The sequence below is a fragment of the Herpailurus yagouaroundi genome, unplaced genomic scaffold (genome assembly GCF_014898765.1).
Source record: "Herpailurus yagouaroundi ecotype Mexico unplaced genomic scaffold, PumYag 197, whole genome shotgun sequence".
NCBI classification, from domain to species: Eukaryota; Metazoa; Chordata; class Mammalia; order Carnivora; family Felidae; genus Herpailurus; species Herpailurus yagouaroundi.
The window spans coordinates 13358340-13382744 of record NW_024412428.1 but is presented as its reverse complement, the minus strand read 5'-3'; the positions used below and the strand labels follow the sequence as shown (position 1 = coordinate 13382744).

The following is a 24405-nucleotide window of genomic DNA, read 5'->3' as shown; positions in this document are numbered from 1 at the left end:
AGATTTGAACACAAATATGACACAAGAAGATGTAAAAACAGCCAATAAACACATGAAAAAGTGCTCAATATCATCAAACATTAGGGCATACAAAATTAAGCCTCCAATGAGGTACCATTACATAATCATTTAAGTGCCTCAAATTAAAAAGATGGACAATGTCCAGGGTGCAGATCAGCTCAGATTCTCATACACTGTTGATGAGAATGCAAAATTTTCCACTATGGAAAACAATCTGCCTGAAAGCAATCTCATGAAATGAAACACGCACTTAGCATAAAACCCAACAATTTCACTCGTATGTTTATTTAAGAGATGAGAAAACATGCCTACAGATCTATGTTCAAATGTTCATAGCAGTTTTATTTACAAGAGTCAAAAACTAAAAACTCAAATGCCCATAAACTAGTGAATGGATAAACTGTAGTATATCCATAAAATGTAACACAAACCAGAATAAAAAGAACAGAATAAACTTCTGGGAAGCTACAACACAGGCAACCTCAAAACCATTATGATAAGTGAAAGAAGCAGGACAGAAAAGATTACATACTGAATGATTTTATTTATATGAAATTCCAGAAAAGGCAAAATCATAAAAACACAAAATAAATCAGAAGTTTCAAGGGACAGGGCTGGGGAGAGGGGACTGGTTTCACACAGATACAAGGAATTGTGGGAAGTGATGGAATTGTTCAAAATCATGACTGTGGTGGTGATTATGCAACTTTACAACTCATCAAACCGTACTTTGAAATAAGTGAATTTTATTGGATGTAAATTATACTTTAACAGAGATGAATTAAAAATAAATAAAACTAAACATACATATTTAAAACTTACCGCAGCACTACAACCAGGGAAATTGAAAAAAGTATCAGGACCATGTCTTTGTGGCATCTGATTAAGAACTGATAACAATTTTACTGCATGTCTTGGCTGAGGAAACAAGAAAAGAAATGTCACTGCGCAAATTTAGCAAAATTACCTAATATATCATGTTAGACACTGGACTGTTTTCTAACTAGAGAGAAATTAATTTTAAATCATTTACTAAACTCTTTAAAGGGAACAGTTTCCATTACAAGTTCCAGTTTATAGCTCTCTAGAGACAAATTGTTGAACATTAACTATTAATGCACTGATATTGAATACTTTCCCCTCTGACCACAGCTTACCCAGATTCCACTTTCTCCTCGAAGCATGCTGAACAAAAGCTTCAACTCCTTGACAGTGATGCTGTAGCTGGCAAGAACCCCCAACATATCAACTAGAAGATCTTTAAAGGAAAATAAAGTTATTCTGAACTCTAGTCGTGAGCTGCCATCTGTCAAGGTAATATACTTTTTGAAAGAGCAAAAGTTAGTAACTGTCATTTCTACATGTATATTCATCTAATTGTCCTCCAGAACTGCCATTCTAATTAAGAATTTTTAAGTTACCAGATAACTACAAACATGGTATTTGAATTTTAGGATTTTTTCCATCAGCGTCACCATTAAATTAAGTTTCCTTAGCAAATATATAAAATAGATTTTATAAATTCCCAGAATATACACACACATATACATTGACACACACACACACATCGGCTGTATGCAGGGAAAGGTAGACAAAAATATACAAAGGTGCAATGATTTAACATTGTAAATTGATTATTTTCAAATAAAAAAGTGATAGTTGACCATATTTTCTTTTAGAATTATCTATGCTTAATAAAATATATTCTGAAAATATTCCTTGTCCCATTAACAATTGTGAGCACTTACTCCTTGCCTGGCATTATTCCAAGTGGTTTACAATTATTAAGTGCACAAATCCTCACAACAAGCCTATGAGGTAAGTACTAGTATTAGCCCCTTCCTAAAATGAGGAATGTGAGGCATAAATACCCTAATCACATTGCCCAAGAACACACTCTACTAAGTGGTAGGGTCAGGATTAAAACCTAGGCAATATGGCTCCAGGGCCCTCTCTGTTACCTACCAGTCTCTAAAAGTATAACTTAAATGCATTACTAGGGATATCCACTCTGTTCATGTGTTTACGTGCATATGAGAGATACACCAGCTCACCAGATAACAGAAAAATTATACATTTAATTTTCTGGCCTTGATTTCTTTCTCATCTCTAGACATTGTGAGTAGTTCCGCTATCAATCGCTCTTTAGAAGAAATTACACATCTAAATAACTATACTTCATTTTCTCAATTTCTAAAGCACTTCCTAAGGATCAAAGATACTATACAAGTTATTACAATCAATACACATACACATTCTAAAAAATTCATCATCAATTAATTTAAAAAGTGAGTTAGGATAAACTTAAATAGTTACTGATATATAATATATATTATCCAATATCACAATACCTGGAATTTGAGACTTTAAAAAAATTTATTATGTATGTATTTCAAAATAGGAATTTAAGGTGGTTATTTTCATCAATAAATAACTGGCTAATCTTACTCAATGCCACAATAAGTAAGCAATCTTTATGATAAAATTGTGACTACTGATATGCCAACTTTTGAGAAATCTTTTAATACAATGTTTCATTACTCAATAAAAAAGTTTATGGTTACTGCATATTAGCCAGATGATCTCTTCTAAGCAAAAATTCTAGATAGAAATCAAGCATTTATTAAAACCCCAGTTAATATGAAGCAGTTTTAAGCAATTAGCTGCAATGGCAAATTCATAGATTTCTTAAACATTGACCTATAAATACTTTTCTAAAAAATTAAAATCTTTCTCCCAAACTTTATCTCACCTCATATGTATGTCACAAAAAGTGATCTATTAAATTTTTACTTAATGACATAATTATTAATATTTATTATTTATTATACATATAATCAAGCAGGTCAGTTTAATTTTGTTATTGCAGGTCTTCTTTTCTGGACAGATTTTTTAAAGATAAACAAGTGCTAAGACTATGAAATTCTCTTATCAGTTCAGTATAGATGTTTCAAAACCTTCTGTCATACCTGTACATTAGTAAATGAAAAATGCCTCTTTGAACTTAACATGCTATAAATATTCAGAGTGAGAACTCAGTAATATTTTGTTGGTTATTAGCGTTTCTTTACTATGTTGTCTAAATTTTAATTTCTCTACTGAAAAGTAAGGTACAGGTAATTTTCCGATGTTTATTCAATGATTAAAATAACAAAAAGTGAAAGTTTTGTGTTACCAGAATTGCTACCATTGAGAAGCAAAGACAAGAGAATTAAGGAGCTTTTATAATAGAAAAATGACCATATGAACTTCTGCATATGATAGTACTAGTCAAGATTACTATCATCTTGTATCTCAAAGCTCATGAATTGTGCACGAGCAAACTACTATGTATATAATTGTGGCTCATTTTCTAAAGTGCACTTTATAAAGTGGTAGACACTTTATTTCAAAAACAAACAAACAAAACTTCAGGGATTTAAACCCAGATATGAAGACCCAAAAATTGTATGATGTTCTACACATGTGTATATATAAGCTTATGCAAATAAATTCCTATTAAAGAATGCCAGAATTTACAGAACGGTTTAAAGATGGTATGTATCATCATTAAAAAGATGTTCTAAATTTGAATTTCATTTTTCATCAAGTTAACCATCAGTAACCAATACAGAGAATGTTAAATCACTCTAAATAGAGATAGATGCCACCTTGAAAGCAATTAGAAATGATTGTAAAATACTCTAAGAAAAAAAAATTTAATATTGTCTAAATTTAAAAAGCATTCATGTTTAACTTATCCTTCACTCCATTATTTCTTATTTACTGTTTTGTTCTACTAGTATTAAAATTAATTGTGCATAAATCAAAATATTATACAGGATTTTCTGGTGTCTGAGCTACTTTTAAGGATCAGATATGATATTGTGAGGAGTCATACCAGCACTTTTAAGATTATGAAAACCCTTTTACATCAGAAGAAACTTATGCTAAAGATTCATGGCTTAAAAAAAACCAATATTTCAAGCTCTGAACTTATTTTTGGAGAATAATGTGGCTCTGTGACCATATTTCAAAACATTTCTACTGAAGTGCATCTAACAACAAAGGAGAATGAACTTGGAGGGAGGTAAAGGATTGGCAATGAAAATTCATAGATTTCAAAGTTATTTGAAATAACGCATAACAATTCCATGCAATTTTTATGTTCTAGTCTATATCTTTTTAATACAAAATTTCTCTTAAAAAAATTGGACACTTCCTAAAAATTCAACATGCTTATCCCAAGGCTATTAGTACCCCCTATTATAGTTCCACATAGGTCAAACTGAAGAGCACAGAGCTCGAAAAAGTTGAAGTGTTCATTACGCAGAATTGTAGTACATGTTGTAAATTTTCAGTTATGTAAAGGTTTAACTAAGTACTATGTAAAAAGGTACTGTTTATTTTTCTGATAGATTTCATAGTATTTATTCCACACTATTGAGATTCTAAAACCTAGAAAAGCAAAATTAGTAATTATGTTTGTCTAATACAAAAGAAAGTATCTTCCATTCTTCAAGTTTTCCCTTAATATACAAGGCAAACTTTCCATACATTTCTATTTATCTATTTTAAATCAAGTTAGCTTCAACAAATCTAATTACCAGTAGAATATAAAGAGAAGTACGTGAATCTTTATAAACATTTAAAGTATATTTTCCTGTCAGATAACCCCATACCTGCTATCATGTCATCTACAGCACTCATTTTCAGCAATACTTGTTCAATTAGCCCAACTTCTGTGCTAGTCTGTAAATTCCGAACACTTTTTCGTAAAATGGCTGTAAACATGCTCCATATTTCTGCTTGACATGTTACATCACAGTGCTCCAAAAGCTCTGTCATGCATGTTATACTCTCAGCATCCTGGATAATAAAGTTCATCTCCAAGTCAAATTCTCCACCAACCAGCTGAAAATGAACAAAAAGAAACAATAACTAATGATAACATGAGAGATCATTTACAACAATATATTAAAAACAATAAAAGAATTCAACTAGCAGGAGAGCATAGCTACTCTAAAAAATTTCAAGCCTTCTAGTCTAAAACTAATTTTGATAAAAATGTGAAAGCCACAGATAAAGGTGCTGTAAGAATTAAAACTAGCAAAATCTGTTTTTTTTTTTTTTTTTTTAAATGGAAAAAGGCAATTTCAAATCCAGCAGAGCAAAATAGTGGATGACTACTGGGTAGGATTCATGACAAATTCCTATGAAAAAGAGAAAGAGTTTGGCCCCTGGGCTCCTGGGTGGCTCAGTCAGTTAAGCATTTGACTCTTGATTTCGGCTCAGGTCACAATCTCAAGGTCATGAGATCCAGCAGCCCCCCTCCCTGCACCTGCCCCCCCCCCCCAAATCCTCACACCCAGTACAGGGCTATGTGCTGGGCATGGAGCCTGCCTAAGATTCTCTCTCCTCCTCTTCCTCTGCCCCTCCTTGCTAGTGCTTCCAAGTTCTCGTTCTCTCTCTCTCTCTCTCTCTCTCAAAAAAATAAAATAAAATAAAATAAAAAATAAAAGCCTGGCACTTAAAAGTGATAATCATTAGAAAATGAAGAATTCACTAGGGATAAATTTTAATACCTGAAATTTCTTTTGTGACAGTACTAGACTGACAAATAGATGTAACAGAAGAGAAACAAAAGGGCCTAATATTCATGTATAGAAGCTAAAGAAATATGAAACTGATACCAGCAAACTTATAGTTAATGTGAAAATGATAGAATCTATGTTAAAAAATACTTAAAAGAGGGGTGCCTGGGTGGCTTGGTCCGTTAAGTGTCCAACTTCCACTCAGGTCATGATCTCATGGTTTTTGAGTCCGAGCCCACGTAGGGCTCTGTGTTGACAACTCAGTGCCTGGAGCCCGCTTAAGATTCTGTGTCTCCCTCTCTCTCTGCCCCTCCCCCACTCTCTCTTGCACATGCACACTCTCCCTCTCTCTCAAAAATAAACATTAAAAAAATTTTTTTAATGCTTGAAAGATATATACCTAGTATTTTATAATACTGTATTTGTAAAAATGTGAATTGATACACAAAGATGATTTAATAGCAATGTATTTGACTTGTGACATTATGTCAAAAATGAGTCAAAAGTACTACTGTCCCCCCTCAAATGCTACTTTAAGTACAGTGATGGATAAATACACATATAATAAAGTATATGATGATACTCTTATTCCCCCTTAATCAATTCACATATGATGTATTAATTACATTGTTGTAAGTACCATTTTTAAAGAAAAAACATTGATAAAGTGGGTATCTTTCTAAAGAATGGAAAATTTAGAAACAGCCATATACAAAATGCCTGACAAATCTGAAGTCATTCATTCATTAACAAATATCTTATTTACTAAAGACTAGAAATTACCATTCTAGGAACTAGGGATATATCTGTAGACAAGAAAAAGCCCATGCATTAACAGTGTTAAGTCCAGAAATAAAGATGTATATATGTACATATGCATGCATATTACATCTTATCTCCCCAAAAGTTGAAATTGGTTTATAAGTTACATAGAGCATAAGAAGACATAAAATGTAAGTAGTTAAGTAAAAGAAGCAAAGGAAAAATAAGTTTAGGGGCAGGTAAGTACCAGAAATTAGAATCAAGAAGTAGAATGTTTTATCAAAGAAAAATATTCATTATAAGGGTGGATGATCACAGGCTATGAAATAAGATTAATAATAATAATAATAATAATAATAATACCACTGCCAGGTAACCTTACATACATCATTTAGTATTATTCATTCTAAGGGCTTTACATATGTTAAATAATTTAATTCTCCCAACAACGTATGAGAAAAAAGCTATTATTATCTTCATTTTACAGATAAAGAAAAATAGGCAAAGAAAATTTAATTTGGAAAAGGTCACAAAACTAGTAAATACAGAATCCAGAATCAAAACCCTGGGATTTGAGGGGCTCCTGGGTGGCTCAGTTGGTTGAGCAACTGACTTCAGCTCAGGTCATGATCTCGCAGTTTATGAGTTCGAGCCCCACGTCAGGTTCTGTGCTGACAGCTCAGAGCCTGGAGCCTGCTTCGAATTCTGTGTCTCCCCCTGTCTCTACCCCTCCCCTGCTCACGCTCTGTGTCTCTCTATCTCTCAATAATAAACATTAAAAAAAAATTAAAAAAAAAAACAAAACCCTGGGATTTGATCCCAGGATCAGAATAAGTCTGTCTTCATACAAGTCCATATAAGCAATAAAATCTCATTTAATAATCTTTTTAAAGTCTTTCAAAATTTAAGAATTTAAAAACAAAATTCTCAAATTTTAAAATAATACATTATGTGTGTATTTTTCTCTGTAACAGCTCTAAAACTCAACTTTATGAGAAACTAGCCCTTATCCTAATTTCTGATTTTTTTTTTAAACAAACCTAGATATTCTCTCAGGTTAAAGGCTGGTTTTATTTCTGTGTATGAAACAACTTCAACTCCTCCTATTTGCCTTATTAACAAAAATAGCTACAAGAATAGTTAAGAGATTGTCTCCGAATTCAGACTTCCTGGATTCAGATTTTAGCTGTATTACTCACTTGCTGTGTGACCTTAATGACTCTACTTCTCTAGGTCTCAGTTACTTCATCTAAATATGGGAATGAAAGTTCCTTATCTAATAATGTTGTTGTTATGAGGATTAAATAACATAACTGGGTTTAAACCCTTAGGAACAAAGTCAGGCATATAGCCAGCATTCAGCTAAGGTGAGATATGACCAGTTCTCTTATAACCCCAGCTTTGAGCTTAAAAAAAAAAAAAAAAAAAAAAAGTAGCCATCTGATCACGTATGTCTGAAGTACCATGAAACAGCTAGCTTAACGTCTTGTTTCCAGCAAATGTCAAACTGCTGTGGATTATATACTCTCTTAGATATTAACTGTAGATCTGTGAAAAACAACTCAAACATCTTTTCACCATACCATGGTCTTATCAAAGAACTGTTTGCTTTTTCACTATTATATACCCAATTGACCTGGGTCACTACTATGAACCTTGTAGACCAGTGGCTAGTAACACAGAAAAGGTAATCTAAAAGAGAACCATATAGAGAAAAATAAACCACAGGTTTGAAAATCAATGATGTGAACACTTACTGACTACACTAACAGAAGTAGATACCAAGGTATAAGTCTACTGAGCCTCTAAATAATCTGTGTGAGAATTAGGATACATTAAAATGGGAGAACACTAAAGAATTTTTTAGACTAATCTCCTAAATGAATTGTAAGGGCTTCAGTTGAGTCTGGCATAACGAACAACCATTATGTAATGTGTAAATAACAGAGATGGGCTCAGTAGGAAGAAAAAAAATAGTCTGCTTTTAAAGGAATTAACAATTAATATGTGTAATTCTAACAATCAGGCTCTGTTATGTGAAGCTTACGGTTCCATCTTTCAGTTAAAAAACAATGCTCCTTTCTATATATCATTTAATTACAAAAGAGTACAGTCTGGCTCTCTGATTTCTTTGCCAGCAGCTGTAAAAAAATTTATTGTAGATTTTGTAAAGTGGTTGTATATTTTCAGCTGGTCTTTGTAACCTTTATTATAATTTTTAATACTTTAATGTGAATAAGGCTAAGTGCTTACAAAGGAACAAATACCTTCCTATGAAGTCAGAAGTACAAACCTAAAAAATAGAAATGGGATGTATTATGGTAGTTTTACAAAGAAATCAGTGTTTTATGAACTCTGTGTGGGAGAAAAGGAAAGAGAAAATAATTTCTATGGGTAAGCAATAAAACATCCAGAGGTAGTAAATTTTTAATTTGTTTTTTTTTTTTTTCATTTTAAAAAGCAACCAATTTACTTAAGGTTATTTTGGCAAGAAAGTGGAAGACTCAATTTTAAGGCTCAATTACAGGAAAATTAGCAATAAACACTAAAAAAAAAAATCATAGGAAAACCATTTAAAAATCAAACAAAATGACATAAGAAGGCTAAAAAAGCTAAATCAAAAGAACCAAAATCACTGTTACCATAGTATAAACAAGATATATACATCAATTAAGTTTCCTGTAAATCTGAACATGTCAATGTAATACCCTATTTGAAGGTAACAGTCTTCTTTTCTTCCAGGCCTTCTCCTTAAAATTCTAAAAGGTATTACCACTGCAAGAAAAGTGGCCCACAATGGTTCTTCCTACTCAAGAATTGGTCATAAGTGAATTTATATAAAATACGTATCATAGCTGAGCTTTTTAAATGAAATAACTTATTTACATAAAGTAAATAAAATTTATTATATAAAAATTTGGAATATAAAATGCTGACTTGGAAAATATTATCTTCTGAAAGTACTAAAGTTACTAGCAATTTAATATCTTTTATCTTTTTAATATAAAGCTTTTAAATATCTTCTTTTTGAAATCTTAGATTATTTGAATCATATGCGATAATTATTTTTCATTAAGTAGATCAGACTGGACAATTATAAACCATTTAAATTTCTTTGCAACTTATTCTTCTGGATAAATTCTAAACTAGGACACACTACCTATAAAGCCACAATTTAACACCCCAGCTTCAGCTTCCTCTACTTTCCATTTCCTAGCTAATGTCACAGGAACAATTTCTGCATTGCAGATCTCTCATTGCATCTAAAACTTCATAGATGTTACTCCCTATACGTGACACAGAGTTCTCTCCCAACTTTTATATTTGTTAACTTCCATTAAACCTGCAACCACTAACTCCAGAAAGCCTTCCCGTTACCTACAAAAATGGCCTTTCTCTGAATTCCCAATATACCCACGCACACCATAGCAATCACTGCATGACACAGCTGTTTACAAATTTTTTTCTATTCCCCACATTACAATAAGCTTTGTAAGAGTAAGGACCGTTTTTATCTAAGTATCCACTATACCTATGCCTTTAGCCCATGAAAATTATTCAGTGTTTCACATGGAATGGGGAAGATGGCAAGATGGGAGGGCAGGAGGAAGGGAAAGAGGGTCTAGTTGTAAGCCAGACCTTCTACTGTGTTTCCCTTTTCTCCTTCAGTAATGAACTGCTCTTATTGCCATATAACTTTTTTAATGCTGGGGGCAGGGGGGAGATTACAAAGCCAGAGATGTTTTCTCATTCCTGTTTATACCCTAAGGTCGCCTAACTTTTTCTTCTATTACTACTTGGAAAAAATGTAATCTTTAACGAATAAAATTCAGAAGATTTGTACTCTTGACTTAGTAAGGTACTAGGTACAGTACACACAATTTTAAGTTGTTAAAATCTGGCTTAATTCTATATCCACTTCCAGTTTCTAACTATTTTCAAGTGAAATCAGTATACGGTATCTTCCCTTGAAAAAGATCACATCACCAAAAACTGGCAGAATGGGCAACTCCGGGGCAATGTTCTCCCTAAAAAACTAATGAGCTGGCAGAAACTATCAAAATCAACTTCTGGAAAATTCTGGAATCAAGACACAAATGTACAGCAACCAGAGGAAGACTTTGTGAAGAAGCAGCCACTGTTTTGTGATAAAAGGAATGTCCCATCTACAATTCCCCACATCCCAGAGGGCAACAGTCATCAGGACAGCATCCATCCTGCACAAGTGTGAGGGTTTCTAGTTCCAGAGGAAGTGGCAGGAATCTTATACTCAAGGTTGTAGGTGTCAACCTATCTGGCAGCTTCCCAAAGGACAGGTGCAAAGAACTGTCTTTGTTTCACCAAACTTAGACTATCCCCAGGGCTAGGACACTTTCACTAAAAGCATTTAAAGCCACAGGCATTAGCTGCAGCAGTCTGAGCTGCAGACAGTACTTGGGACAGCAATAGACAGACCAGAAGCCTGGGAAGGAAGACGTGGGGAAAGAAGGTACGTGTGGGTGTACGGTCTTCGAAAGGCTCTCCTGTACACTACTGCTTGCATGCCCAGGGCAGGTTGCACATCAAAAAAGCCTACAAAGATCCTAACCTTTCACTTGTAGCTGGCCTTTAGGCTCTACACTAGTAGGAAGCAAAAGCTGGCGGAGAGCTGTAAACAGCCCGACTAAGCACCACAGGAGTGTCTCCAAAGAGCAAATCTGCAAAGATGGGAAGAGTATTTTTTTGTTTCTTCTTTTTTTCTTTCCTTGGCTCCAGGCATTTAAAGTAATTCTGTCAAAACATCAGCTGACCACCAAACAAACAGAACTTCAATGGCTACACACGACAGAGAGGACAGACTTGAAACGTACTTTAGAAAATCACTAAGCAAACAACCCACAACAGCAACAACCAACACAGGGGAAAGAAGAATCTGATGTCCAGAGTTACCACATGACAATATTCAAAATGTCCAGTCTCCTACAAAAAGTTATGAGACATGCAAAGAAACAAGAAATATGGCCCATCTAAGGAGAAAAAAATTAATGTTCAAATTTTGATACATTTGTCTTGATGATCTCCTTCCTCTATTCTGTCCTCATGCTTACATATTGTTTTCTTTCTCTTTCTACACAGATGTCCTTTCCTATAAGTCAATCAAATTACTTTTAGAAGCAGATACAATCTAAATTTTAAAGCTCTTGAATTATTAACCTCTAAAGAAGGCATCTTTGAGATAAACTTGTACCTATAATTTTACAAAGAAATAAAAAAAGGAAATATAAAATAAAAATTAAGAACCACCATTTCATGAACACTTATGTACTGAGTAATTTATGTATATACAGTCCCATTTAATTCTCATAATTTTGTGAGGCAGTATCTCAAACAAGAAAATGAAGATTAATCTATATAACCAGCCCAAGGTCCCAAAGCTAGTGTCAACATCAGAATTTTTCTTACTTTGTCAGTATTATATAGAAGTAAGTATATCAATACTAAAGAGACCACCCCCAAGACATACATACGTAACTCCCTCAGTCATGTCATCTTCAAGATCTGCTGTGTGCATAGTAAACGACTTGTAGATAAATTTTTAGTACATAACAGGAAAATACTTTATAATTTGGACATGAACGTAATAAAAGTAAATGATCCTAAACCCAGATGACACACTAAGGCAAGAAAAATACAAAACTGCTTGCTTCCTATTTCTTTCACAATAGTCATCTCTACAATTAATTTGTATTGGTAATCTTTCTATGGCATAGAAATAACTATACCCAAGAGTATAACAAATGGTGCTACAAATACAGTCCATAAAAACTCTAGGGAATGGAGGAGAAAGCAATGTGAGTGCTTCCTTTAAAATATGTTTAAAACAACATGCAGTTCATCAAAAGCAGTATAATCACTTTTATAATTACTTTGTAAGACTATAACAAACAGATGATAAGTATACCTGACTGCTAGCAGCCAACTAATGAGTAAAATACAGTAAAAATTAAAAGTCTTAATTGCCAAACCACCATATATTGTTAAATTGTAACTCCAAGCCTAACACTGAAAACCCTAATCCATCTCATAAATAAAGGCAAAAAAAATTTTTTGCAAATACTAGTTGAGAGAATTCATTGCCGGCAGACTTACACTACACGAATTGTTAAAATCAGTTCTTCCAGCAGAAGGAAAATGATACCAGATGGAAATTTGAAATGACATAAAAAATTCAGGAATGCTAGAATTGTTAAGTCTGTTGTTAAATACAAAAGACTTTTTTTCTCATTTTGAAAATTCTTTAAAAGATACTCATAAAAATACCAACAATGTATTAAGGGATTTACAAATATAAGGAAAAAAGAAACAATGACTAGAAGAGCACAAGGAACAGCAGAGGAAGAAATAGTATACTTTAGAAGATTCTTACTATGTACCTGAAGTGGTATATTATTTGAAGGTAGAGAATGATAATAATGTATACTGTAAACTCTAGGAAAACACTAAATATAAAAAAGAAACAATTTCAAAGACCTTAACAGACACCTCACTGAAGAAGATATACAGATGACAACAAAGCATTAGGATGTTCCACAAATCATATGTCATCATGGAAATGCAAATTAAACAACAAGATGTCACTACACACCTACTAGAATGGCCAATATCTAGTACACACTAACAATACCAAATGCTGCAAGGATGTTGAGCAACAGGAACTCTCATTCATTGCTCATGGAAATGCAAAATGGTACAGCCACTTTGGAAGAAAGTTTGGTGGTTTCTAACAAAAGTAAACATACTTTTACCACATGGTCCAGCAACTGCTCTCCTTGGTATTCACTCAAAGGAGTTGACAACTTAGGTTCACATAAAAGTCTGGACATGGATGTTTATAGTACCTTCATTAATAACTGCCAAAACCAGGAAGCAACCAAGATGTCCTTCAGCTGGTGAACAGATAAACTGGTACAACCAGACAAGGGAATATTATTCAGCACTAAAAAGAAATGAGCTATCATGCTATGATAAGACATAGAGGAACCTAAATTGCACTAGATAAACCAATCTGAAAAGACCACATATTGTATGATTCTAACCATATGACATTCTGGAAAAGGCAAAACTATGGAGATAATAAAAAGATCAGTGATTGCCAGGAGTTGGTGAAAGGACAGATAAATGGGTGGAGCACAGAGGATTTTTAAGGCAGTGAAAATACTTTGTATGATATAGAATAATGGATACATATCATTATACATTTGTCAAATCCACAGAATGTATATCACCAAGAGTGAGCCACAATGTAAACCATTAGACTGAAATGATTATATGTATCCAGATAGGTTCATCAATTGTAACAAATGTATATACTCTGATAGAAGATGTCAAGTGGGGAGACTGTGCATGTGTAGGAGCAAGGGATATATGGGAAATCTCTGTACCTTTCCCTCAATTTTGCTGTGAATCTAAAACTGCTCTAAAAGCTAAAGGCTTAATTTAAAAAGTATTATTTTAAAGAAAAAATAATAGGTATAATTCATAAATCAACAGTAAATGTAAAATGGAATAATAATATTTAATCAATCCAAAACCAGACATGAAACAGGAAAAAGAGAAACAAAAAAGGGGTGTGATAAATATAAAATAGCAAAAACAGCAGACTGAAATGTTGCCATATTAATAATTACATTAAACGTAAATAACATACAACCATTACTTAAAACACAGAGATTATAAGAATGTATAAAATAAGCAAAATCCAATTAAATTCTATATACAAAAAACATTGTAGAGGCCAGCAAACTTTATTGTAAAGAGCCATACAATAAAGATTTTAGACATCCAGGACCTTATGGTCTCTATCATTACTACTCAACTCTGCATTTGTAATTTGAAAGCAGTCACATATAATACATAAGTGACATGGTGTGGCTGTGTTCCAATAAAACTATATTTATACAATGAAATGACTAGCAGGTAACTGACCTCAGAACTAAAATATAAGACATATGTTAAAAGGAAAATGACAAAAAAAGATAGACCGTGCAAACACAATTAAAAAGAAAATGGTGTAACAATATTAGTATCACATAAAACGGACTTTGTAAAAGAAAAATTGGAACTTTCCGTCAGGAGAATGGAGTTGATTCATCAAAATGGCATAGCAGCCCAAATAAGAATGAATCTAATAAAAGAGCGAAAGAAAAACAAACAATTCTGCAATTTTAGTTGTAAATTTTGATACTCCTCTCTCAGGCACTGGGAGAATAAATGAACAACAACAACAAAAAAGAAAAAACGTAAAAATATAGAAGTCTTAAATAACATTATCAACCAGCTTGACCTAGCTGTTAGGGAGGCATATAAAACAGTCCACCCAACACTCCACCATGCCGTAATGCATACTATTTTCAAGTGCTTTATCAAATATTCACCAAGATGAGATTATCCTGGGCTGTAAAAGAAATCCCAATAAAGCTTAAAATTCTTATCACAATAAAGTTAAAATAAAAATCAGTAAAATTATGGGGCACCTGGGTTGCTCAGTTAGTTAAACATCCAACTCTAGATTTTGGCTCAGGTCATGATCTCATGGTTCATGAGTTTGAGTCCCGTATTGGACTCCCTGCAGAGCTCGCTTTGGATCCTCTGTCCATCTCTTTCTCTGCCCCTGCTCCTCTCAAAAAATCAGTAAAAATATACATCAGAAAAAAAATATAAAAGTCTCTGGCAAACTTATACTTAATAACCTGTTACCAAAGCAGGTGTGATCAGGGAAATTAGGAAAATAATTTAACTAAATAAAGTGAAAACACAACATGTCAAAATTTATGGCATGTAGCTAAAACAGTGCTCCAGGGAAATTTATGCTATTAAATACCTATATTACTAAAGAAGAAAGATTTCAAATCAGTTACCTCTAGATTCCATATTTAGAAACTAGAAAGAGTAAATCATACATAAAGTAAGACAAATTTAAAAATGTAACTAAAACAAAAGAAAAATCAACGATACAAAAAAACAGTCAAAACAATAGAGAAGAATGATGAAACCAAATGCTGGTTCTTCAACTAGCCAGATAAATCAAAAATGGGGGTGGCAGAGAGCCTTGGGAAAGAAAGTCTAGAGTGGAATACAAATTAGCATCAACATAAATAAGACTCATCACTATAAATCTCACATTCACTAAAAGGGTAATAAGTGATTCTTCTAAATAATTTTATGTCTATCAATTTGACAACTTAAATGAAAAACACAAATTATTTGAATGATATAAATTACCAAAGGTTACTTTAAGAAAAAATCTAAATAGTCCTATGTCTGTAAGAGAAATTGAATTTGTAGTTACAAATCTTCTCAGAAACAACACCTGAGATCCAGATGATTTCACAGATGAATTCTTACTTAAAAATGAATTGCTATGAACTCTACATAATCCTTCCCAGAAATTTTAAAAGAGGGAACATTTCCAACATTATTTTATGAGCCAACAATACCACGATAATAAAACCAGAAAAACTATCAGAAAAAGAAAACTATACCCAAATAATCCTCATGAACATAGACACAAAAAACCTTTAACAAAATATATAGCAAATCTAAAGAAGCAACATGTTAACAACAGAAGAATCATACATCATCAATAAGAACATTTTAGGGGCGCCTGGGTGGCTCAGTTGGTTAAGTGTCTGACTTTGGCTCAGGTCATGATCTCATGGTCCGTGAGTTCAGGCCCTGTGTCAGGCTCTGGGCTGACAGCTCAGAGACTGGAGCTTGATTCAGATTCTGTCTCCCTCTCTCTCTGCCCTCCCCCTCCCACACTCTGTTTCTCTCTTTCGCTCTCTCTCAAAAAATGAGTAGATTTAAAAAAAAAAATTAAATACATTTTATCCCAGGGATGCAGGAAACTTACCAATCAAAAAATCTAACAATGTAATTCACCGTTATCAACAGACTGAAAAGACAAAAGCCATCTGATCATCCCAAAAGGTATAGAAAAATCATTTGACAAAATTCAAAACTAGTCATTATTAAAAAAAACTTTCACCAAACTAGGAATATAAAGAAACATCCTCCAACTGATATAAGATATCTGTGAAAAACCTACAGCTAGCATCATACCTAATGCTGAATGACTGCATGCTTTTCAGGAATAAGGCAAGGCTATCCTCGTCTGCAACCAGTTCTATTCCGTATTATCCTAGGTGCCCAAGCCAATGCAAAATGCCAAGACAATATAGATTATAAAGGAAAAGATAAAACTCTCTTTATTCACAAACATCATAATCATTTACATAGAAAATCATAAGAAATCTACTCAAAGCTTCTCAAATTAGGGGCACCTGGTGGCTCAATTGGTTAAGCCTCCAATTTGATTTCAGCTCAGGTCACGATCTCACTGTTCATGGGATCAAGCCCTACATGAGGCTGTATGCTAACAGTGGGAAGCCTGCTTGGGATTCTCCCTCTCTCTCTGCCCCTTCCCCATTTGTGCTGGCTGTCTCTCTCAAAATAAATAAGTAAACATTTTTAAAAAGTGGAAAAAAAGTCTCTAAAGTCTCTTAAAAATAAAAAAGCTTCTCAAGTTAATAAAGAATTTTACTAGTCTCAGGATTTAAGATCTATACAGAAAAATCATTTATATTTCTCTTTATATTAGCAACAACAGAATATATTAAAACCAAAAATAGTAAGATAGCATAAAACATGAAATACTCAAAAATTCACCTAAACATGTGTAAGGTCTGTACCCTTAAAACCATAAAACATTGCTATGACTTTTGGGTTTGCTTTTGTGTTTTTTTTTAAAATAGAGAAAAGAAAAAAAGACCTAAAATCTAAACAGTTGTAGGCATGTACCATATTCAAGGACTGGAAGATGTCAATTCCACCCATATTTTTACACAATCTAAGCCACAATCATGCTGCCTTTTTGTTAGGAATTCACACATACTAAAATGTACACGGAAATTAAAGAAGCATGTAATAGGCAAAACAAATCCAAAACAGAAGAATAAACTTGAGAGGCCCTAAACTACCAGACTTTATAACTTACTACAAAGCCACATAAATCAAGACAATGTGGTATTGCCATTACAATAAACATACACATCAACAGAACAGAACAGAAAGTCCAATCACAGACCCACACAAATCAAAATAAAATCAGTACATCACCAACTGATTAGAGACAAATGTGTCAACATAAATAATGGGGAAAGACAGTATTTACAAAGAGTGAAATACAACTGGACGTCCATATGCCAATAACTGAACCTTGCCTCTTTACACCATTTGTAAATGAAAGAGTTAAACCTATAAAACATCTAGGAAAGAATATTTTGAGTTTGGATTTGGCAAATATTTCTTACACAGGCCACAAAAGGACATTACAAAACTGATGATCTGGACTTCCGCAAATTAATATGCTGTTAAGAAAGTGAAAAGATAAACCACAGCCCAAGAAGAAATATTTGCAAATCACATCTGATTAAGGACTATTCAGAATATATAATAATATATAAAGAGCTCTCACATTTTAATAATAAAAAAGATAACCCACTTTTTTAAAACAGGCAAAAGATCTAAACTGATGTTTCCAAAAAAAATATGAAAATGCCATATAAGCCCATGAAAAGACGCTTAACATCATTTGACATTAAGAGAATGCAAAATGCAAAATCAAACACCCACTAGATTCAAATAAAAACGACTGATAATACAAAACGTTGAAAAGGATATGCATGAAACAACTGGAACTCTCACGTGTCTCTTATGTGAATACAAATGATACAGCCACTTTGGAAAACAATTTGGTACGTTTTTCATAATGTTAAACATACATTTACCTATACATCCTGACATTTCTACTTTTAGATATTTACCCAAGGAAAATGAAAACCTAGGTTCACCTATTTTTACTAATACCCTACAAATGGAAACAAGCTTCTTGGAAACAAGTGGAAACAACTCCCCTGCTTAATTCTAGCTTCATCACTTCCGTAATAAAAACTCCCTGTGCAGCTACAGTGAACGAAGCAGTAGACCACATCTCCACTTCTTTTGCCCTGTATCTGTCCACTGCAGCCAGATAATCTTTTTACAACGTAAATGTCACTCCTTTAGCTTAAAGCCTTTCGATAGCTTCCCACTGCTCTTGTAACAGAACCCAAGATATTTCTAAAAGTCTGTAAAACCTGAATAAACCTTCACATCTGCCTTACAAGTTTCAGCTCACATTGCTCTCTCCTTTGCTCATTACAGACTTCCATCACTCAGATTAGAGCAGTTCTTAAACAGGCCTTGTTTCCACCCCAACTGCTGGGCCTTTTGCTCACTGTTCCCTCTGGATGCAGTGCTCTTTCATTGGCTACCCTAACTAAAGTATGTCTCCACTACTCTGTATCAAAAAACATGATTTCCAATTCACAAGTCTAATTACAGTCTATATTTGATTTATGTGTATACTATGTGTCTCCCATAAAAGAAATATAAATTTCTGCAAGACAGAGTCCTACTGCTGCTCTCTCCATTATATCTCCTAGTGCCTTCCTCAGTGCCGGGTACACAGTTTGTAACTTTCATGCAAGAGGGCCAAGTTCAAGTAGCTAATGAAACAATTACCTAAAAAGTACATTTCCCAATCAGATACATTAATACTTAGATTCTAATGCAAAGTAATAAATTTTATTTTTTCAACATAAAACTTAAAAATCCCTTCAAAATAATCTTCATTATATATTTTACTTTTATGCACACATACATACAAACACAAATATACACATGTGGCCCTAACTATTTATAAGAAAACTGTATAGAAAATCACTTCAAAGTCTAATGCACAGAAGTTATATGAAAGCATAACGCATTTCATTTCTAAACTCTAAATTCTAATTATAAATAATACTTGAAATCTGAGTTTTAAGAGTTGTTTACTTTGATAAAAAATAATTACTTTAGTTATTTGCTTCAATTTAAATGTAACTGTGCAATGAATGATGACTTTTACATGGATGAATACAAGATAACCAAAGATTATATAAAAAGAAAAACACCTATGGGACAGACACCTGGGTGGCTCAGTCGCTTGAGTGTCTGACTCCTGATTGCGGTTTGGGTCATGATCTCAAGGTTGATGGGATCCAGTCCCAAGTTGGGCTCTGTGCTGACAGCACACAGCTGAACCTGCTTGGGATCATCTCTCACCCTCTCTCTCTGCCCCTCCCCCTCTCATGCTCGCTCGCTCACTCCCTCTCAAAATAAATAAACAAACTTAAAAAAAAAGAAAAACATCTACATTCCATTCTCTTATCTCAATATCAAAATCTAGTCATAAGTATACCTGCACAATGTGGAAAGACACAATTTACACACATAAATCTGTTACACCTAGTCAAATAAGAATTATGTAAATTCTCTAACATAGCACAGAGGATTTTTACGAGTCTTACTCTTATATATGAAAATGTTTTAAAATGCAGAATTTAAATTCTAAAATAGTTTACAATCAGAACTGTCCTTGATCTTCATAATGTTCTTAAGGCTTATTTTTTCATGATTTTTGTTTTTTCAGGCCACGTGACTTGAATTAAATAGCATTCATTATATACCATTCGATGACATTAGTTGTGTAGAGAAACAGAATTCTTTAACTCACATAAAATTTTTAAAAATTCTAATATTGAAAAAGGGTGAAAAGTAGTTCTATGCACTCCTGGCTTTCGGTATTTGTTTTTAAAGGATCTTGGGATCAAATACAGAAACCAACATATCTCACGAACAGCTGGAATCATTTACAAAAACAAACATCTACATTTTTAGAGTAAATTTTGCACGTGTATGAGATGAGTACAATAATGCATTGGTTTGTGAAAGGAAAATAAAAACATCTAAATGAAAAGGAAGTTCTACTACTACTCCTTTTTATTTTATGTTTCATTATCACTTTATTCTGTTTTACATGATTAAATTCTCTTAGAAGTCCAAAAAAAAATTTCACTACTTGCATGTGCTACTGGGTTCATTTTACAAAAATAAAGGTTCTTAATGTGGATCAATCCAAATTGTGGGTTACTGGTAGTCAACTTCTACCTAAAATACCCTTAATGTAACAGTCTTTTTAAACTGTTCAAGGTTTCACAGGCCTCACTAATCCCGATCCTTTCTTTACAATGTTTTCCCATGGAAATAATATAGAATGTATATCGTCAATGAAAAATTAAAATGAAAAGTGCAAGAACAAAAAAAATTTTTAACCAAAGATATATATATATATTATATATCTATATATTTTAACTAAAGATATATATATTTATATATATACATGTATATATAAAATATGTATGTTTATATATATACGTAAACAGCAAAACCTTGATTTGTGAGCATAATTAGTTCCGGAACCCTGCTTGTAATCCAAAGCACTTGTATATCAAAGCAAATTTCAAGAACCATTGGCTCAGTTGTTATCATGTGACATCTGGCATCATGTATGACTCATATTGTTAAGACACTGCTCGTTTATCAAGTTAAAATGTATTAAAGGGGCAGCTGGGTGGCTCAGTCGGTTAAGCATCTGACTTCGGCTCAGGTCATGATCTCGCAGTTCGTGGGTTCAAACCCAACATCCGGCTCTGTGCTGACAGCTCGGAGCCTGGAGCCTGCTTCAGATTCTGTGTCTCCCTCTCTCTCTGCCCCTCTCCCCCCTCTCACTCTCTTTCTCTCTCCAAAATAAACATTAAAAAAAATTTTAATGTATTAAAAATATTTGCTCATCTTGTGGAACACTGACAGAACAAGCTACTCACAATCCAAGCTTTTACTGCATATGCACATGTGTGCATGTTATATCTATATATATCTCTCTCATATATGTGAGATATATATATGAGAGAGAGATATATATATGAGAGAGAGATGTAGCTCTCATATATATATGAAATATATATATATATATATATATGAAATATGGAACACACGCCTCAAAATTTCAACTTCTTGGAAAAGAACTGTCATCCATTCTGTAATACATAGTAAATTAAAACAGGAGAGAAAAAAACTATCTCCCTACAATAAAACCCTTTTCCTAAAGAGCAAATCTAGTTTTCCCCTTTCATACAAGCTTGATACTTTCGTGTTACCTTGGACTCTTCTGCTCTTTTCTCCTTTCCCACTGTCAAGCCCTAATGTTTCTTCCCTACTCGTGTACCTCAGATTCGACCCTTCGTTTTGCTAGCCTCTGCACCAAGCAGTTTCAAAATCCCTTCCTTGGAGCCTCACAGTATCATCCTACTTCAACTCACCACTGAATACCACTGCCAAACTCATCTTCCTAAAATACCACTCAGGTCATAATACTGTTTCTCGATAACCTTTTCACTAAATGAATTGTTACTTATTTATTATCTGAATATCTAAATTATCTGAATCTACTGTATGAAATCCTAAAATAGTTTCTCACAGAAGTACTGATCAGGCCCGAAGGGATGAAATGGAAAGAGGTCCCAGCTTTTATTTATTCATTTATTTTTATTTATTTAAGAGGTCCCTGCTTTATTTATGTACTTTTTTAATGTTTCTTTATTTTTGAGAGAGAGTGAGACAGAGCGTGAGCAGGGGAGGGCCAGAGGGAGGGAGACACAGGATGGGGAGCATGCTCCAGGCTCTGAGCTGTCAGCACAGAGTCTGACACAGGGCTTGAACCACTAGTGAGAACATGACCTGAGCCTAAGTCGGATGCCCAACCAACTGAGCCACCCAGGCGCCCCAAGAGGTCCTTGCTTTTTAATCAAAGCTCTACTAAAACCTCTGGGCAGAAGTACATTAGTTTAGTACGCTAGGTACACCAGCTTATTTTTCCTCTGAGCCCCAGTTACTACATAATTATATATGAAGGGATCTTATATATAAAATCTCTAAGATCTCTAAGATCTTCTCGTTCTGGGATACAAAGTCTCTACTGAGAAGACAACTGTGATGTAAGCTGAGGTATCATGCAGGCAGGACAGAATTTAGAACCTGAAGACCCAAAGTGGGTAAAATAACATTTGAAAGACTACAAGTGAGGCACCGAATAAATTGCCAAGATTACCTGGCCAGCTAAATGCAAATGAGAAGATTCATCAATTCAACTGGTTTGAGAGAAATAAAAAATAGTGACTAGAAAAATAAAGCAGTACCCTCTGATTCCCAGAGTTCACAAAGCTGCTTGAGATGAAAAGTTTTATTGGTGTTAACAAATGGGACAAGACTGTGACTTCCCAAAAGACTGTTTACATCCCAATGAGAAGGCATTTCTACTTTAAAAGGCTTTAATTAGGAAGCAACAAAGAAAAATAAATGAAGCACTTAACTAAGAAGTTGGGAAAATGTTCTAGAAATACAAGTCTGAAATAATTATGTGCAAAGAAATTATAAACGTTAAAGCAGAATCTCATGGGTTAGAAAATTTACAAGGGGCACATGGATGGCTCAGTCAGTTAAGCGTCTGGCTCTGGATTTTGGCTCAGGTCATGATCTCCTGGTTCCTGAGATCAAGCCCTGCATCAGGTTCTGCACTGACAGCATACAGTCTGCTTGGGACTCTCTCTCTCCCTCCCTCTCTGCCCCTCGCCTGCTCACACTCACTCTCTTTCTCTCTCTCTCTCTCTCTCTCTCTCTCTCTCTCTCTCTCCCTCAAAATAAATAAACTTAAAAAAAAAGGAAAAAAAATGTAAAAATTGTAAATTTGGTTACAAAATCCATAAAGTGATTCACAGATGAAAAATGAATAATATATACAACCTTCATTCAAAGAGAGAAAAGACTGAAAATTAAAAGCGAGATATAGCAAGTAAGTGTACTTTTCATCTCATAAAACAGATACTCAACATGTAATAATAAATTTACATAGAGAAAAGGAACTGAATCAAAATGTTTCTCAAAGTGAATCTCTAGGTTATAGGCTTATAAATCTTTTTATCTTTACATATTTTCCAATGCTGTAAATTTTCTTCAAAGAATTCTTTACTTTTATAATCATAGAAAATATAAGTTTGGGAGGGTATAATAACTCTCAGTATCAGGAGTTATACATAAACACTGGACTACAAATCGCCTAAAGGTATGACCTCCATTTGTCCTAGTGACCAATCTATGAACAGCACCTATATAGTGCTGAAATATCTGAAACTATTCTATATTTATTAAACAAGTATTTAATATGGTTATGATGATAGCAGTATATATAAAAGCAGGTTTAAAATAATATGTACCTTTTTAAAGTTTTCAAATGTAATAGCCCTATGACTTTTTTGATAACAGAATTCCTGCCAATTCTTCTACAAACATAACCTATCTTGGGGTGCATCGATGGCTCAGTCGGTTGAGTATCCAGTTCTCGATTTTGGCTCAAGTCATGATCCCAGGGCCCTGGGTCCCCCCTGTGTCAGGCTCCACACTGAGCATGGAGACTGCTTAAGATTCATTCTCTCTCTCTCTTTCTCTCTCTCTCTTTCTCTCTCTCTCTCTCTCCCCCTCCCCAAAACTTCCCCCCCAGTCCCCCCCGCTCATGCTCTCCTTCTCTCTAATAAAAATAAAAATAAATAACCTATCTCTTAGTCACAGAAACAAGAGCCGTTCAGCTTTCCATCTCCAGTTCCATTCCATAATATCCCAAGCAGTCCCTTCCTTATATAACTTATTTCCATAACATGGAAATTTATCAAGTTCTCAATCAGAAAATAAAAATGAAAAATAATTAAAGGAAGGTGACAGAGCCCAGGAAGAACTGATGAAAAAGACACTTAACAAGAAGAAAAGAAACAAGTCACTAACATAAGGTTAAATAACCATTATTTATTATTCAATAGTATGTAAAAAAAAAATTTACTGACCCACAATTAATCACTACACAAATCTGCGGAGACTGGCTAACTTGGGATCAAATCCCAACTCTGCCACTTACTAAATTCATGACTTGGCAGATAACTTCTCAGTATAACACCACCTATCTCACAGGGACACTGGATGATTAAAGAAGCTACTTTATATTAAGTACCCAAGAGTGACCAGCTTAGACTCAATAAATAAT

The 24405-nt window shown here is 33.8% G+C and overlaps 1 protein-coding gene across 10 annotated transcripts in view; it reads right to left on the bottom strand.

Annotated features, from left to right (window-relative positions):
* The window catches only part of NBEA (neurobeachin), a 689863-nt gene that overhangs the window by 605377 nt on the left and 60081 nt on the right, over window positions 1–24405 (bottom strand). For all 10 annotated transcript variants that reach the window (XM_040448178.1, XM_040448180.1, XM_040448182.1 and 7 more), the window contains exons 2-4: window positions 4683–4914; window positions 1179–1279; window positions 844–939 (exon numbers count right to left, since the gene is read on the bottom strand). In XM_040448178.1, the coding sequence (XP_040304112.1) occupies window positions 844–939; window positions 1179–1279; window positions 4683–4914 (429 nt within the window). The remainder of the gene's footprint in view (window positions 1–843; window positions 940–1178; window positions 1280–4682; window positions 4915–24405) is intronic.